At 40.9% G+C, this 19,333-nt stretch overlaps 1 protein-coding gene across 1 annotated transcript in view; it reads left to right on the plus strand.

The window, feature by feature from the left end:
- Positions 1-19,333, plus strand: part of LRP2 (LDL receptor related protein 2) — a 227,247-nt gene that overhangs the window by 138,352 nt on the left and 69,562 nt on the right. Inside the window, exons 36-46 of the mRNA XM_008258707.5 lie at positions 1,868-2,081; positions 2,398-2,637; positions 4,818-5,006; positions 6,171-7,091; positions 7,189-7,354; positions 7,726-7,884; positions 9,906-10,195; positions 10,620-10,823; positions 11,688-11,930; positions 15,727-15,852; positions 17,341-17,460. Coding sequence (XP_008256929.3) covers positions 1,868-2,081; positions 2,398-2,637; positions 4,818-5,006; positions 6,171-7,091; positions 7,189-7,354; positions 7,726-7,884; positions 9,906-10,195; positions 10,620-10,823; positions 11,688-11,930; positions 15,727-15,852; positions 17,341-17,460 — 2,872 coding nt within the window. The remainder of the gene's footprint in view (positions 1-1,867; positions 2,082-2,397; positions 2,638-4,817; positions 5,007-6,170; positions 7,092-7,188; positions 7,355-7,725; positions 7,885-9,905; positions 10,196-10,619; positions 10,824-11,687; positions 11,931-15,726; positions 15,853-17,340; positions 17,461-19,333) is intronic.

A 19,333-nucleotide genomic window follows, 5' to 3' on the forward strand; every position in this document is an offset into this window, starting at 1 on the left:
GACTTTTTATCTTGTAGTTACTCCCTAAACAACATGTGTAACTACTATTTACATAGCATTTGCATTATATTTGTTATTATAAGTAATCTAGAGATGATTTAGTTTATAGGAGGATGCACATAGGTTATACACAAATACTACATCATTTTATATAAGAGACTTGAGCATCCACAGACTTTGGTGTCCCCATAAATCTGGAGGGAAGACTGTGTATCTCTTTTTGTCTGTCCATCTGCCTGCCTGTCTGTCTGTCTGTATGTATCAATGGCAAACTTCTGAGCTCAGCTTTCCCTCATGGCTATACATTTTTCTTTAATGCTCTGAATGGTTAATGTACATGTGAAACTTCCCCAATATTGAGTTCATTATATTCTGCAACAAGAAACAAACTGTAGAGTTTCACTCATTCATTGAAATAGTGTTTGACCGTAACGGCTGTGCACGTACAAGATGCTCAGTAATACTGATCAACTGAAGTCCTGTGAATGTTGAACTGAACAGGTGCTCTTTCTTGCTTCTTAAATAATAGTTGTTTCACACCTTTGACACTGATGCTGTCTTTAAGACTTGTGCAGTGGATTTGGCTTTCAGTTCATTATCTGTTCCACAGTTACTGATTTCACCCCTAATACAGACTTATACTGGTGATACACTTTGGGGATTAGCATTTTGCAGACTTGGGTACAGTGAGGAAGCTCTTGTTACCTGGCCTGGTTTCTTCTGCACCCTAGGCAAGACTTACCAGCTGTCTTCCCTTTCTATTTCCACACATGTCCAGTCCTTTTGAGTGGGTGATGTGGCTCTCCGTCCTTTCTACTCAGTGAGCACCCTCGTATTTCTCCTTCACCTTATTTCATCACCACAAAATCCTTCCGTTCCTGCTCGGCTTCTTTGTGTGTACAGTCTTTCTCTGCCACCTCACCACTCGGAGCAACTTCTCTCTGACCCTGCCCAGGTCACAGCCCTCATTGTGGAGACCTGTCTTTATGCTGGAGATACACTGTTTTCATAAAGCCACAACCAACAAGTTTCTGCTTAGAACCTGGTCTGTTGGAGCAGTTCCAGCACTTGGGTTGAGCTTGCTCAGTCAGCCTGCCCTGGCCAGCACTCCCTCAGCAGCTCGTCTCCAGACTCCTGTTCTCCACGTGTAGCCTACCGGGACATGTGTCAGTCTCTGGGAACATGTGTCACTCTTGGAACTGCAGGACTCCTTGTTTAGCGGAGCATTGAGTCAGATCTCATTTCTCTCTTTCTCTCTCTCTCTCACCAGTACCCAGCTTAGATCCTGGCACAGCAGAGGCACTCGAGATAGGTTTTTAGATGAAATCAAATGACCTACATCTGCATTTGCTTTTCTTCCAGAGGCAAACCACTTGTCATTTCCACTGAAGCCCTTTATTCTTAGAAGTTCTTTTCCACTTTGCCAAAGTCATTTTGACTGCAGCTGGATACAAATGTATCAGCACTACCCTCAGCCCAGTGCAGGCTTGCTGACTCTAGTAATTCTATGGGTCACTTTTCCTACCTTCTTCACAGGACGCTGCACTGTGTTGGCCCACAGTGAGGCATTGCTTCTGTGGCTAGATTCTCACATGCAGGGAGCAGTGGTTCAGTCTCCTTTCCTTCACCATGCCATCTGAGAAAGTTGACTGATTTGCCTTCTGAGCATGTATTTGGGACAATAGACTCAGTGTTGTTGGGCCAGTGTGGTGGTGATTCCCCAAACAGAACCTAGATATGACAAGGCTCTGCAAAGGGTAGAGATCCATACAAAGGTGAGGTGTTTTGATTAGGAGGATGATAGCTTTACAATCATCTTTCATTACACTATGATTCTGTAAAACTAATATAAATTTGGACCCTTTAGATTGAAAGAGGAAACGTGGACGGGACAGAGCGAATGATCCTGGTGCACCACCTTTCTCACCCGTGGGGAATCGCAGTCTACGAGTCCTTCCTTTACTATGCTGATGAGCAATATGAGGTCATTGAAAGAGTAGACAAGTCCTCGGGGGCCAACAAAGTGGTCCTGAGAGATAATGTTCCTAATCTGAGAGGCCTTCGAGTTTATCACAGACGCAGTAAGTATCTGCTGTGGAAACACACTCACGGATCTATCGTGCAATTTCACTCATCTACACACTTTTATCTGTTGGCTCACATCTGTAGTCCCAAATGGAAGTTACCCAAAATATTTTGAAAAATAATAACCACACCTTAGGCATGGTTAAGTGTCAAAGGCTAAAAATTAATAAACAAAGCATAACAGCTTAAAAGCTGTTAACCTAGCAGGTATGCTTTGTTAGTAATTTTTATAATGAATTACTTGATGACCTGATTTTAAAAATTGAGTTGGAGGCAGAGTCAAACATTACAAACTATTTTGATTTCTTTTAGATACCACCGAGTCCTCAAACGGCTGTAGCAACAACGTGAATGCCTGTCAGCAGATTTGCCTGCCTGTGCCAGGAGGACTGTTTTCCTGTGCCTGTGCCACTGGATTTAAACTCAATCCCGATCATCGGACCTGCTCTCTATATAACTCTTTCATTGTTGTTTCAATGCTGTCTGCAATTAGAGGCTTTAGCGTGGAATTGTCAGATCATTCTGAAGCTATGGTGCCTGTGGCCGGCCAAGGTATGCCAGCTCCAGTTTAAGTATGCGATGACTCCATCTGGTGCCATGGAAACATTTCTTCCTGTTTGAATACAGCACATGACAAAGCTCATCTTTCTCTGTCAACAAACTGTTTCAGATTAGAGCCAGTTGAGAGCGGTTCTCAACTTCTGTGTGTATCCGACTCACTTTTAGGACTTCTTAAATCACAGAGTTTGGTCCTGTTCCCAGATTCTCTGATTTTGGGAGTCTGGTGTAGGGTTAGAGAATCTGCATTCCTAGAAAGTTCCTAGGACATGAGATACTGCTGCATCATGGAACACACAGAGAACCACAGACCTAGAGCAATGTGGAATACAGCAGGAGCTTGTAAGAAGTGTTACGATTTAGTGTTTAGATTAACTGTGCCCCATTTCTTTTTTTTTTTTTTTTTTTTGGACAGGCAGAGTTAGAAAGTGAGAGAGAGAGACAGAGAGAAAGGTCTTCCTTCTTTTGGTTCACCCCCCAAATGGCTGCTACGGCCGGCGTGCTGCGTCGATCCGAAGCCAGGAGCCCGGTGCTTCCTCCTGGTCTCCTATGCAGGTGCAGGGCCCAAGCACTTGGGCCATCCTCCACTGCCTTCCCGGGCTACAGCAGAGAGCTGGACTGGAAGAGGAGCAACCAGGACAGAATCCGGCGCCCCAACAGGGACTAGAACCCCGGGGTGCTGGCGCCACAGGCGGAGGATTAGCCAAGTGAGCTGTGGTGCCGGCCCCCATTTCTTTTCTTTTTAAAAGATTTATTTATTTGAAAGGGATAGAAAGATAGACAGAGAAAGACAGGGACAGGGAGAGGAAGAGGGAAAGGGAGAGTGAGAGATGTTTTTTATCCACTGGTTCATTCCTCAAATACCTGCAGTGGGGACTGGGGCCAAGATGAAGTCAAGAGCCAGGAACTCCATCCCGGTGTCCCATGTGGCTGGCAGGAACTCAGGTACTTGAGTTGTCATCTGCTGCTTCCAGGCACATTAGCAGGGAGCTGGACTGGAGCATAGTAGCATTCTGATATGAGATGTGGGTGTCCTAAGAAGCAGCTTAACCTACTGCACCACAATGCCCTCCTAAGTGCCCTATTTCTGTTAATGGAAATTTAAGGAGGAGGCTGTGGAGTACATTATATAGTAATGAATAAATAAATCACAGAAGTGATTTATTATTTTTATTTCATGAATTGAAGCAAGAGGGCACAATATTAGTCTTTCCTTAATAACCATATTTTTGCAATACTTTATATTTGTATACTGTGATTATATAAAATAACATGCCTCCAAAGTGAACCAGGGTTTTAGGTCTGTGTTGCCACAAGAGGAACTAGAAGTTTATTAACATCACAAGGAGTATGTCACAGGCTAAAGATACAAATAGAGGGTAGAAGGGAAAGGAAATGAAGCAATGGGAGAGATGGTCAGAGAGATAGAAATGCGTCTGGTGGTTGGTCTACAGCCACACCACCCTGAACACGTCCAATCTCATCTGATCTGGGAAGCTAAGTGGCGTCAGGCCTGGTTAGCGCTTGGATGGGAGAAATACGTCTTGTGAAAGGAGTCCAGGAGCTCCTTTAGCAACCATTGATGATCCTTGTCTTCAATGATTATTTAATAGGGGATTGCAAAACAGTGATTTTCTTATTCTGTCATTCTTTTATATAGATAGTATTCTCCTAGAAAGGGAAAACTCCCCCCAACCAAGTTTATCTTTTAAAAAATTATTGTAAGTTCAACGATTTTATTTTTTAAATTCACTGTGTTATAATAGACTACCATAATTTTTCATTTGATATTCCAATTAGTTCATTTTGGCCAGAGAGAGCCTCTTCAAGTGACTACTCGAATGGTTTTGACGTGGCTCTTTTTGTGTTTGAGTACTTCCTTGCTTCTTGTGACATTAAGATATTCCAGGTTCACTTCATGCCTTCCCCTGGACAAACCTATCATTAGTCATTTTTTCCCTGGAGCCTGAGCTCCTTATAAGGGAGATGATATTTAGAAACCAAGATTTGCCTTAATATATGTGCTCATTGCAATTGGGAAGCAAATAGTTTCATCTTGTACTAGAGAGCTGGTTAAAGCAGGGAGTTGGGGGATGAGGGTTTGAGGAGAAAGGCAGATATTCGAAAGTTCTCGGGTAGAGCATTGTTTAACTACATTTTCTCAAATATTCCAGGTCGAAATGCATTGCATGTGGATGTTGATATGTCCTCTGGCTTTATTTACTGGTGCGATTTTAGCAGCTCCGTGAGATCTTACAATGCAATCCGTAGGATCAAACCAGATGGGTCTTCTTTTGCAAGCATCATTACAAACGGGATAGGGGCAAATGGAGTCCGGGGTATTGCGGTGGATTGGGTAGCAGGTATGTAATTCATGTAGTGATTTCTGTGCTTGCATCTTGATTATGTTATTTTATGTCAGAACGTTTAGCCTAACTACATGTGCTGAAGATTTGTTTTCTAGCCCATTATTATTTCTTCTGTAAAATTATTGAGATCATTTAAAGTAAATTGAATTGTGCATTTAGATCAACTTATGCATGTGCGAAATACATGATAATGTATTTCTGTTGACAGATTCATAGCAGATTGGTTATATAATTTTCTTAGCGTAATTAAAACTGTAGACAAAAATGGCTGTAAATATTAAATCCTGTGTATTTGTTTTTTCACACTTAGATTCAAATCTAATTTCTGAACTAGAAATGTCTAAATTTTCAAAGAGAAGGAGCTATTACAGTATAGTTGATGTCATAACATGGCATTCACTTATTTTGAAGCTGAGCAATTTTAGTTGCCAAATTCTTAATTTCTTCTTCTTGTTAATGTAAAAAAAATCATTTTGACCAGTAAGTACTTTCTCCATTAGTAGCTGTATTAAAGTACCTGACCCACAATTACATTAACTTAGTTGCATTGATTCATGTACTTCCCACCTTTTTTTAAACTTTATTTATTTTTTGACAGGCAGAATGGACAGTGAGAGAAAGAGACAGAGAGAAAGGTCTTCCTTTTCCATTGGTTCACCCCCCAATGGCCGCTGCGGCTGATGCGCTGCAGCTGGCGCACTGCGCTGATCTGAAGCCAGGAGCCAGGTGCTTCTCCTGGTTTCCCATGTGGGTGCAGGGCCCAAGCACCTGGGCCATCCTCCACTGCACTCCCGGGCCACAGCAGAGAGCTGGACAGGAAGAGGAGCAACCGGGACAGAATCTCGGTGTGCCAGTGCTGCAGGCGGAAGATTAGCCTAGTGAGCCGTGGCACTGGCCCTTCCCACCTATTTTTAACTATACACTGGGAAACAAATGTATTATAATTTTTAGAATATGATATAATTCTAACATATGTATATATCATTATGTACTATCAAGCTTAGTAAATAGGCATCACCTAGAAATATTAACAAATTATAAAAATCTAGGTACCATAATAGATTTTATTTTAAATATAAAATATAGTAGTATGGTTAAATAAAGCCTTAATTGAGTTTTTAAATCCACTCATCAGTATGCTCTTTCACTTTCCTGTAGGAAATCTTTATTTCACCAATGCCTTTGTGTCTGAAACACTCATAGAAGTTCTTCGGATCAATACCACCTATCGCCGTGTTCTCCTTAAAGTCACAGTGGATATGCCTCGGCATATAGTTGTAGACCCCAAGAACAGATACCTCTTCTGGGCTGACTATGGACAGAAACCAAAGATTGAACGTTCTCTTCTTGACTGTACCAATCGAACTGTGCTTGTATCAGATGGCATTGTCACACCACGGGGCTTGGCAGTGGACCGTAGCAATGGCTATATTTATTGGGTTGATGATTCTTTAGATATCATAGCAAGGATCCATCCTAATGGTGGCGGATCAGAAGTGGTTCGTTACGGCAGTCGTTACCCAACTCCCTATGGCATCACTGTTTTTCAAAATTCTATCATATGGGTAGATAGGAATTTGAAAAAAGTCTTCCAAGCTAGCAAGGAACCAGCAAACACAGAGCCTCCAACAGTGATAAGAGACAATATCAACTGGCTAAGAGATGTGACCATCTTTGATGAGACTGTCCAGCCCCGGTCGCCGTCAGAAGTCAACAACAACCCTTGCTTGGAGAATAATGGTGGGTGCTCCCATCTTTGCTTCGCTTTGCCTGGTTCGAACACTCCAAAATGTGGCTGTGCCTTTGGAACTTTGGAAAGTGATGGCAAGAACTGTGCAATTTCAACAGAAAATTTCCTCATCTTTGCCTTGGATAATTCCTTGAGAAGTTTACATTTGGACCCTGAAAATCACAGCCCACCTTTCCAAGCAATAGATGTGGAAAGAAATGCCATAGCTGTGGACTATGACAACATAAATAATAGAATCTACCTCACACAACAAGTAGTCTCTGGACCTGGCCAGATTTCCTATGTCAGCTTGTATTCAGGGAACCATTCTCCAACTGTCATTGCTTCAGGTAAGTGACCCCAGGTTCACACACAAATGATGGTATGTTTCTTATGCATATTAAGACTCTAACATCTTTGTGTGTGTGTTTGCTGGTGCTCATCCAGATATAGGGACCCCTGATGGTATTGCCTTTGACTGGATCAACAGGAGAATTTACTACAGTGACTTCTCCAACCAGACGATTAATTCCATGGCTGAAGATGGATCCAAGCGCACCCTAATAGCCCGTGTTTCAAAACCAAGAGCAATTGTGTTAGATCCCTGCCGAGGGTATGCTATGATCTTCTTTATTGCATTTCTATCTGCTTATTTATGGAGTAAGTCCTGAAATATTTTATGTCCAGAGGCAGCCAGCATATTATTGACTTATATATGATTCAAAGGTGAAATCCCATTGAGTGATTTTACCTGGGAAAGAGGGTGTGGTGGGTAATTCCTTTTGATGATAAAAAGATGCTAAGTAATCAGTGTTCTGACTGGGCAAATCCATTTAGAGCAAGTTGTGTGGGTAGGAATGTAGTAGAGTTTCTTTTGCCATATTAGTGTCAACTAGCAATTAAAGAGTGCTGCCATTTGTTTAAGTAAAAAGGACTGTGAAGTTCCTTATGATGAATTACTTATGATTCCTTTTGGATGACTAGGTACATGTATTGGACTGACTGGGGTACGAATGCCAAAATCGAGAGAGCCACACTGGGAGGAAACTTCCGGGTACCCATTGTGAATACTAGCCTGGTTTGGCCCAATGGACTCACTCTGGACTATGAGACGGACCTTCTCTACTGGGCGGATGCTAGCCTGTATGTGTCTTTTGTTACTCATGTGGGTGTTGCTAAGAAGAGCTCCTTCCTCCACTTACAAAGAAGAGGGATTTGCATAATTTGATGAAAATATAACATGCCAGAGAGATGTTGCCAAATGTAGAATCACAGTATTAGGAACTATGTATTCTAGCTTATTGACTATATATGTGAAACTTTAACTGTATCTTGAGATTGAATAATTATGAACTAAAAAAATTTAAAGATGCATTGCTAATACACCTGTGTTTTCAACTGTAATTAGAAATATAATTGCTCAATTTATAGTCAACAGACTGTAGGCAACTAGTATAAAACGTGAATCACTTCAATTGTTTCTAGATATGGAGAGAGAGGGAGGGAGAGAGAGACAAAGAGAAAGAGAAATCAATTTTCTATCTGCTGGTTCACTCCCCAGATGGCTGCAATGACTGGGTCTGTTCCTGGCTGAATCAGGAACATGGAGCTCCATCTCGGTCTCCCACATGGATGTCAGGGGCCTAAGTTCCTGGGCCATCCTCTGCTGCCTTCCCTGGTACATTAGCGGGGAGCTAGATCAGCAGCGGAGCAGCTGAGACTCAAAGTGGTGCTCTAATATGGAGTGTTGGCATTGCAGATGGCAGCTTAGCTCACTGTTCCGTAATGTTGGCCCTCAAATTTTTAAAACATTCCTATTTATTTGAGAGAGACAAGGCTCCACCATCTGCTAGTTTACTCCGCAAATGCCTGCAATGGTTGGGTTTGAGTTGGGCCGAAACTGGATCCAGGAGTTCAATTCCCAGGACCAACTACTGAGTCATCGCTGCCGCTTCCCAGGGTGTGCATTAACAGGAAGCTAGAATCAGGAGCCAGAATTGGGAATCAAGTCCAGGTACTCTGATATGGGACATAGGTACTCTAGCCCATGTCTTCAATGTTAGGATAAATGCCTGCATTATGAATAACTTTTAAGTGCATATTAATACTGATTTTTCCCCTGGGCTTTAGTATTTAGTATCTTTGTAAAATATTTATCTTTAATCTTTGACTTTTGATCATCTTCTCAAATAGACTTTTCTTCTCTAGCAAGCTTCTTCTCAGCAAATCTCATAATTTTTGCCTTATACATTTCTGTCAATACTAACTTTGTATGTAACTTCTCTGAAAACCCCCAAATACCTAACAATGCAGTCATCCTAAAGCAATAGTTGAAAGGATGAAATTATTTCATTTATTGTGGCTGGTGTCTACATGTCAGTCATCTCTTCTTGCTGACTTCTTGATGATTTGGTCTTTGTGATGCCAAGTACCTAGCATCCTGATATTTTCTTCACTTTCTCATTTGAAACCAAGCAGCAGTGTTTTGTCATCCTAAATTGGATCATTCTAGGTCAACACCTCAAAATAAGCAGTAAATATCAAATTGAAAAGGTTGTATTGATATTTGAAAGTCAACAATTTTGGTAGGTCCTTGTTTGATAAGCACATAAGACTTCTTATCAATAGAAGATACATCCTAACTACTAAGTGCCCCACTTGGAAAGAAAGATGGAGGCTTGGGGCCAGTGCTGTGTGGTAGGCCAAGCCTCTGCCTGTGGTGCCGGCATCCTGTATGGGCACCAGTTCATGTCCCTGCTGCTCCTCTTCTGGTCCAGCTCCCTGCTTGTGGCCCAAGAGCAGTGGAAGATGGCCCAAGTGCTTGACCCTTCATTCACATAGGAGACCTAGAAGAAGCTCCTGGCACCTGACTTCAAATCGGCCCAGCTCCAGCCATTGCAGCCATCTGGGGAGTGAACCAGTGGCTGTAAGACCTCTCTCTCTCTCAAATACATAAATAAAATCTTAGAGAGAGAGAGAGAGAGAGAGAGAGAAAGGGAGGGAGGGAGGGAGGAAAGATGGAAGGAAAGAAGGAAGGAAGGCAGGCAGGAAGGAAGGAAGATGGAGGCTTGTTTGAAACAGTATTTAGGCCCAGGAGTTAGGCTTCCAGTTGAGAAAATTAATTCTTTGTGGATTTCAGCATTTTTTCCCCGACTTTATTTTAGGCGGAAGATTGAACGCAGCACTCTAACAGGCACAGAACGGGAAGTCATTGTCAACACAGCCTTTCATGCTTTTGGCCTAACTGTCTATGATCAATATATTTACTGGACTGACTTATACACACAAAAAATTTACCGGGCTAACAAATATGATGGGTCAGATCAGATTGCGATGACCACGAATTTGCCCATGCGACCTAAGGGTATTTGCACTGTTGTGAAACACCAGCAGCGGCAGTGCAGCAATCCCTGTGATCAGTTTAATGGGGGCTGCAGCCATATCTGTGTACCAGGTAAGACTTTGCTTATGAAGATTCAAATGTGTAGAATACTTATAATAGCCATTGCTAAAGGAGGTCCAAAGAATATTCATCCCTAACAGGAGAAAAAAATCCAAATTGAAGTCCAGTAACTATTGTTGTCCAGTATACTATTGCTTTGCAAATTTTTCTGAAAAGACAGAATCATGCAGGTTGCAGATGAGAGGTAGCTGTTTCAAGAGTAGGATGCATTGGCACATTTATTAGAAACTGATAGTTGTTTTTCTTATGATGACAAATGATTGAGAATATAGTTGAAAGGTGATGGGCACACTTTCCATGGCTTGTCTTATAGAGCATTTAATGTAGAAGCTGTTTCAAGTTTGTCCTGTAGGAGATTTAACATGGATGCTTGTTACATCAGTCTTTTCCTTCTTTTGGCTCTACCTGTCTTCAGGTCCAAATGGTGCTGAGTGCCAGTGTCCGCATGAGGGTCAGTGGTATCTGGCCAACAATAATAAGCACTGCATCGTGGACAGTGGTTCCCGGTGTGTTGCATCCCAGTTCACCTGCCTCAATGGGCGCTGCATCTCTGAGCAGTGGAAATGCGATAACGACAATGACTGTGGGGACAACAGCGATGAGCTGCAGAGCGTCTGTGGTAAGTTGGACTCTGGGCACTTTTGTTAGGAGCAAACGGCATCTTTGTACCAAGTGTCTGCTACAGAATCCTGCTATGTGTGAATGGCACAAAACATATACTCAGATCATCTAGGTTGTATTTCTGTTCCATCACCTCTGTAGTGGGTAAGACTCAAAGCACTGGATTGAGATCCTGGCTGTGCCACTGACAATCTCTGTACCCCTGAGGAAGTTATTTAACCTCTCTGAACTTCAGACATCTCATCTGTACCATGGAGCTTTCAGTAGGATTCTTGTGAAAAGTGAGAAACCACAGAGAATACTTGGCATAGAGTGTGGTACATGCTAAGCCCATTTTCTCATACTCTGGTATAGTTAGTATTTTATGAATTTTCCTAGCAGGAAGGTCATTAATGCAATAATTTTGTGGAAATGACACCTAGGTCTTGGATGTGAATAGAATGACAAAGGCGCAGTGGACTTTCTCGGGGATTTCTGAGGTTGGTTATCTTTTTCTAAGAGACCATGTGCATACAGGTTTGGAATTTTTATTTTCCCCAAATAAACTGTATTTTCAAAGCTTTCTGTGACTGAGAAACACTTTTAAACTGAGATAGTAATATCTCAGTTAGATAGAAATATGGAGGGACTGATTTTTGCCTAAAATACTTCATTTGCTTCAAAAGGGTGTATAACATATTTTGCTTAATTTAGCTGATCTAAAGCGTTGTCTCACTCTGCATGCAGTCTGATTGGCAGCCGTTTTTGCCTAGGAAGGTAAACTCAAAGTGTTCATTTTATTTCATTGTATCTTTATAGAAATAAGGGTAATGCTTTAATCAAGAGGGTATTTTTTTTTCCTCGATTCTCCCCCTGCTTCTAGCATTTCACACCTGCCCGCCAACAGCCTTCACCTGTGCCAACGGGCGCTGTGTCCAGTACCATTACCGCTGTGATTACTACAATGACTGTGGTGACAACAGTGATGAGGAAGGGTGCCTGTTCAGGAACTGTAACAGCACCACGGAGTTTACTTGCAGTAATGGAAGGTGCATACCTCAAAGCTTTGTCTGTGATGGCAGAAACAACTGCTATGATAATGGCACTTCAGATGAGAGAAATTGCCGTAAGTTTATCTTCCATATTTTCTATGACCTTGGTTTTGATGTCTTAGATTACAAGAGATTAAATTTTTGCATAAAAATGTTTAAAAAACTACTGATTTTTCTAACATAAATTTCCTTTTTTTTTTTAAGATTTATTTTATTTGAAAGTCAGAGTTACACAGAGAGAGGAGAGGCAGAGAGAGAGAGAGAGAGGTCTTCCATCCATTGGTTCACTCCCCAATTGGCCACAACGGCCGGAGCTGTGCAGATCTGAAGCCAGTAGCCAAGAGCTTCTTCAGGGTCTCCCATGTGGGTGCAGGGGCCCAAGGACTTGGGCCATCTTCTACTGCTTTCCCAGGCCATTGCAGAGAGCTGGATTGGAAGTGGAGCAGCCGGGACTCAAACTGGCGCCCATGCGGGATGCCGGTGCCTCAGGCCAGGGCATTAACCTCTGCTGCACCATAGCCCCAACCCGTGTACTGAGATTTTTTAAAATCAAATTTGGGTTGAATCTGTGGGTCTGGAACCCTTGGACATGGAGGGCTGTTGTGTCTGCTGAATGCATAAGTGTTATTATGTACCAGCAACTGTACTAGAGGGGCAGATTGGCATCAGTCTTTACTGGTGCCACCAGGTGATTTTCTTTGGACATTCAAAGAACTTCAGTTAGAAACTTCTATGGCATTTACAAAATGCCAGTGTGCTCTACGTACACTGAGATGCTTGAGAACATTGATTCTAGGCAAAACAGCAAAGATGAAATTGCTTGCCTTCCAACCTCTTCTAATCCCTCCCCTCCTTCTTTTAAAAATATAAAGAAAAGAGATTTCATGCATTCTGTAGGTATAATTCCAAAAAGACAACCACACTTCCCTCTGTCCCCTTCCCAATTCCTCTTCCACTCCCATCTCTTCCTTTCATCAGTTTTTGCGAAGGCATAATTTTAATTCAGTCTATATTCATAGGCATAATTCACCACTAACTATAATACTCAACAAGTGAAAAGTAGGAATACCACAGTTCCACAGGAGTATAAACAAGGACTAAGAACAACAATCATATCGCAAGACCTCCATTTCATTCCCATACACTTATGTGTATTCTATATTAACTGCCACATATCAGAGAAATTATATGATATTTGTGTTTTGGGGACTGGCCTATTTCACTAAGCGTAATAGTTTTCATTTGCATCCATTTTGTTGCAAAATATAGGATTTCATCCTTTTTTTTTAAAGATGTATTTATTTATTTGAAAGTCAGAGTTACACAGAGAAAGCAGGAGAGGCAGAGAGAGAGAGAGAGAGAGAGAGGTCTTCCATCTGCTGGTTCACTCCCCCAGATGGCCGCAATGGCTGGAGCTGTGCCGATCCAAAGCCAGGAGCCAGGAGCTTCTTCTGGGTCTCCCACATGGGTGCAGGGGCCCAAGGACTTGGGCCGTCTTCTACTGCTTTCCCAGGCCAGAGCAGAGAGCTGGATTGGAAGTGGAGCAGCCGGGACTAGAACCGGTGCCCATATGGGATGCCAGTGCTTCAGGCCAGGGCGTTAACCCACTGTGCCACAGTGCCGGCAGATTTCATCCTTTTTTTAAAAAAATAATTTATTTATTTATTTGAAAGGCAGAGTTACAGGGAGGCAGAGAGAGAGAGAGAGAGAGAGAGAGAGGGAGATCTTCCATCCACTGGTTCACTCCCCAAATGGCTGCGACAGCTGGATCTGGGCTGATCCAAAGCCAGGAGCCAGGAGCTTCTGTTGGGTTTCCCATATGGGTGCAGGGGCCCAAGCACTTGGGCCATCTTCTACTGCTTTCCTGGGTCATAGCGGAGAGCTGGATCAGAAGTGGAGCAGCTGGGACTTGAACCTGCACCCATATGGGATGCTGGCACTGCAGGCGGCGGCTTTACCTGCTATGCCACAATGCCAGCCCCATCATTCTTTTATATGGCTGAGTAATATTCCATAGTATATGTATTCCACATTTTCTTTAGCCAGTCATCAGTTAATGGACATCTGGGTTGATTCCATATTTTAGCTATTGTGAATTGAACTTCAATGAACATGGGACTACAGATCCCTCTTTCATTTGCTGATTTCATTTTGTTTGGGTGAATTCCCAGGAATGATGGGTCATAGGGTAGATATATTTTCAGTAAATTCTTGGTTTCTATGATAGTAACGTGGTTACTTATTTGCTTTGTTCTATGATAATTTTTGAATGCCTATAATAATTTTGAAATTATTTTAACCACACAAAAATACTATTAACAATATTTTTACTACAGGTCAGTCCTTCTTATTCTTAGATTATGACCCATCAGTGATATGCACTCAAAATAATGGTTTTAAAGTCATTTGAACTGTTTTCCTTGTGGGGTTATACCAACAACTTGATTTATAGGTTACTTCTTTTGTTATTCTTTCCAAATTTTAAGAAACACTTTTCATTTTCATTCTTATTTCATTGTTCTTACTTGTACAAATAATGTACATGGCTCCAAAGTTAAAGATGTAAGACTGGGGCTGATATTGAGGCACAGTGAGGTTAAGCTACCACTTGCGATGCTAGCATCCCATATTAGAGCACTGGCTCGAAGTCCTGGCTGCTCTGCTTCCAGTTCAATTTCCTGCTGATGCACCTGGGAAGGTAGCAGGTCATGGTCTGAGTGCTTCTGCCCCTGTCACCCAGGTAGGAGACCAGGATGGATCTGGCTCCAGTTTCAGCCTTGCCCAGCCCTGGCTGCTGCAACTATTTGGAGAGTGAACCAGTGGATGGAATCTCTCTCTCTTTCTCTCTCTCTCTCCCCTCTGCCTTTCAAACAAATACATAAATAAATAAATATTTCTAAAAATATAAATAAATAGTTAAATATTTTTTAAAAAGCTGCATAGCTATGTGACTAGGTGCTTTTATAGAAGTTTTCATCTTTGTTCTCTACACTGCTCGCTTCCTGTCGGGCTATGTAGTGGGATGGCATCTTTCATTAGGATACTTTCTTAGTAAGCATCTCTTTCTCCCTCTCTACACACACACACACACACATGTTGAGCATACTTAATCTGAAAATTTGAATTCCAAAATATTTCAAAATCCAAAGGATTTTAAGCACCATAGTTCTAAATTTCACACCATGAAATCATCATCTCATTCACAAAATTATTAAAAATATTATATAAAATTACCTTCAGGCTATGTCTATATGATAAATATGAAAAATAAATGAATTTTATGTTTAGATATGTGTTACCTACCCAAGGTAATCTCCTTTATGTATATAAAAATATTTCAAAATTTCAAAAAAAAAAATCCAAAATCCAAGACACTTTTGGTCTCAAGCATTTTGGATAAGTGATACTCAATTTTATCATACTTTTTCTTACACAAAAGACAGACTACTATTTAGAATTTTGATTTCTTACTAAGAACAGGATATCCTGGATGGTACTATCAGTGCTCAGTATATAGAAATCTTCATTCTTTTTAGAGCTACATATGACACCATACTATGGTTATCCCACAGTTAGTTTGTTTAACCAAGAGTTGGGACTCTTGTTGATACCATGAAACAATGTAAATAGACAATTTAAGTTACAAAGCAATCTCTCTTCCCCTGAAATCCCCCTGGTATCAGCTGGAAATGTCTCTTTCAACCATAGAATATGTAGGTGATGTAAGTGCCATTGATTATGCCTCTCTGAGAGCTTTAAAAATGCCTCCTTTCCAGTGGCTTGAGTTCTGCAACAGATCTATTGTCATGGACACGGTTTATGTTACGTATTTGGTATGTTTCAAGTACTTATCTGGTTATCTTTTTAAAGCTCCTCGCACTTGCTCACCTGGATTCACAAAATGTCAAAGTACAAATATTTGTATTCCCCGACTTTACTTGTGTGATGGAGACAATGACTGTGGAGATTTGAGTGATGAAAACCCTACTTTCTGCAGTGAGTAAGATAAAATTGCTTTTCTTTCTGTAATTCCAGGGATGTAAGTCATGAGCTAATACAAAGATTGCACGATCTATCCATCTATCTATCTATCTATCTGTACTTATTCACATTTATAGATAGATATCATCTATATTTACCCATGTTTATAGATAGATATTCATCCATCTATATTTATGAATATTTATAGATAGATGGATAGATAGATATAGCCTAGCTATTTGGGCTAATTTCAGCTGTGAGCTCATATTGACTTTTTCAGTGGATGTGCTAGGCAGTTGCATTAAGATATGACTGAAGAGAGATGAGAAGTCCCTTCTCTTTGTTCCATGGCTGGATGCTCCTGATCTGAAATATCTCTTCCAGAGGCCCACCACAATTGAAGAGCCATTTGTTCCACTCTTGAAGGACTTCAAGGACTCCAGGCAGGATTTGGACATGAAGCCTTTATTATTTATTCCTAATAGGGTTATTGTGGCTATATACCTGAAAGTGTTTTTATGTCTCCTTAATATGTTTAAATTTCAGAGACCTTAATTTTATATTTAGCAATTTGGTTCAAATGATTTTCTTGTATTTATAGTTCAGATTTAAAGGTCCTTCTTAAGCTTGATAACTTTGTGACAATTAGTGTAAGTAGATTCATAATTTCAAGAATTTAGTAATTACCCTTCTCCGTTATGGGTATATGTGGTCATATCTGGGTATATCTGCTCACTGGTCCCCTCCTAAGGAAACCACAGGGTATTGTAATAATTGATCATCAGGCCAGGCTTCAGTCCATCAACAGGAATGGGCTGTAGTGGTAGGTAGCAGCAGCAGTAGGTGGAGGCAGAATTTTGGTTGGAGCCATCAGACAGGGCTAGCTAGATTGGAGTTCTTGCTGCTCTGCTGGGGACCTCTGCTTCCCTATCATTTTTGCCCCAGGAAAATCATCTGATATCATGGGCCAAAGCAAGGGGACTTTGTAGACTGGCACAATTATCAGACTTGGTACACATAATGATTTAGAAAATCATTTAGATTTAGAGCTTTGCTAATTCTCTAGAGTCATAGCCCAACATGACTATAAAAGGTGTGTGTAGGGTGAGCTCAGATACCTTCATATTGGTTTTGCTTTTAATTATTAATTCCATATGGTTTATTTAATTTTACTCTAGCAGAGATAATAAAACCAAGGCTAATTTTATATAATTTATGATTTCATTATCACAAAGATAGTTCTCATAAAAACAAAACACGTTTTATTTTTTATATTCATTTAATCTGGGGGAAAAATCTGGAAAACCAGGGCAATGTTGACCACTTTCTCTGTCCCATATTTCTCCATCCCCATGGAAAGTTTATATGAAAGTCCATTTCCCAAGCCTCAGTCTACTTTCCTTGACAACCACTGTCCATCTCAGAAATAAAAGCAGATAGTTACGATTGATGGGAACATGCTTATATTTTGTTCCTGAATTGTATCTTGTTTCCCTCCTGCAGCCACTCACACATGCAGGAACACTGAATTCCAGTGCACATCTGGGCGCTGTATTCCTCAACATTGGCATTGTGATCAAGAAGTAGATTGTCCGGATGGCTCCGATGAACCTGCCTCTTGTGGTAAGAGACCAAACAAGATTGAAAAGCATTACGATGCAGCTAGACCACCCCAGTCTCGTCCACCCACATCACATACAGACAAGGATCATGGCTGCCAAACACTTGCACTCCCTGCTCCTGCTCCCAGCTGGGATGCTGAAACCCCTCATTGTTCATTGTTTAAAAAAATGATTTATTTTATTTACTTGAAAGGCAGAGTTATATAAAAGGAGACACACACATACACACACAGAGAAAGAGAGAGAGTGAGGGAGGGAGAAAGAGGGGGAGAGAGAGAGGGTGGGAGAGAGAGAGAAGAGAGTAGAGAGGGAGAGAGAGATCTTCATTTGCTGATTCACTCCTCAAATAGCTGCAAAAGCTAGGGCTGGACCATATTGAAGCCAGGAGCATAAAACTCCATCTAGGTCTCTCATGTAGGTGTCAGGGGCAGGGGCCCAAGTGTGCATTAGTAGGGAGCTGGATTGGAAGTAGAGCAGCCAGGAGTTGAAGCGATGCCCATATGAGATGCCAGAGTCTCAGATGGTGGCTTAGCCCACTGCATCAAAATGCCAGCACCAGCAGATGTTCATTAAAGACCTACTAGTGCAGAACACTATGTGGGGAGCTGAATAGATATAGAAGTTCATGACTGATACTGACAAAATTAGATTATGTTGTTGATGCACATACTCCAATGCCTGGCTTGTAGAACTCAGTTGATTTAGTTGACTATCAGATTTCTGAATTTGAATTCTGGCCCATAAGACCATGGGAGGATCCAAAGGTGATTGGAGTCACCATAGGAGAGGGGCATGAAGTGGATGCAGAGCCTCTTTCTATTCTACATGCCTGTTTACAGGTGACATTCCTGGGCCATCTGAGCTTCCTAGGAAGTTCCAGGGGCCCACTCCTACATTCCTAGAAGCAGTTGCATTCCATTTGTCTTGAAAATTCTAATCTGTATCCATGCACATTTTTTATATATGTAATTGTAAAAATATAAAGATCTAATGCGTTGGTTTTTTGAAATCTGTCAATCGTACTGCTTTATAGAGTAAGCAAAAGTATGGCTAAGGGCCAGTCTTTATAGATAAAATTGTACTAGAATATAGCCACATCAAATATGGCTGCCTTCCTGATACAGTGGCAATGTTAAGTGAATGTAATAGAGACCACATGGCCTATAAGCCTAAAATATTTACTATCTGGTTAAGAAAATGTTAACTCACTTCTATAAGATAGTCTTCATACTCCTTTTAGTGACTGTATGATATTCCACTGAGTGGTTATATTATCATTGACTCAACTGCCTCTGTTATGAAGCATTTATAGTAATTTTAGTTTTTTCCTCTACTGTAAATATCACTGTAGTAAGTACCATCATATATAAATCTTTTATTTTAGGAATATTTTTGGAGACTATAGTCTTACAGCTGAATCCAGACTTTCTGTTTTATCTTCATCTGAAGTTCTGTGACTAATGTTTGCAAATTGGTATCTGAGCACTTTTCCAGGTTCTTTTCCCCCAACATTCAAAGTTTGATAGAAAGCAAAGAGTCTTGAAGATCTGCAAAGAGAATAATTAACTGTTAAGTTTGTAGAATAGTTCTAGAGATTGGTTCATGTTTATGAACCCTTGCTTCAAATATATGAAGAATAAATACATGTTTCCAAATCTATTCATGGGAGCTAAAATCATAGTAATGGCAATTAGTACCATTGTCTGACATATTTAAAAAATATAAACACAGAGGCTGTATGAGACCATATTCCCAAGACAGTAAATCAAGAAATAATATGCAGAAGTGTATTTTATAGAATAATATGGAGATAAAAAATTAAAATTCCCATTTATTCATCCTTTCACATTTATTCATCTCTTCACTCCCAAAGA

Source organism: Oryctolagus cuniculus, chromosome 3 (assembly GCF_051225735.1).
Source record: "Oryctolagus cuniculus isolate XC-2025 breed Fujian yellow rabbit chromosome 3, ASM5122573v1, whole genome shotgun sequence".
NCBI classification, from domain to species: Eukaryota; Metazoa; Chordata; class Mammalia; order Lagomorpha; family Leporidae; genus Oryctolagus; species Oryctolagus cuniculus.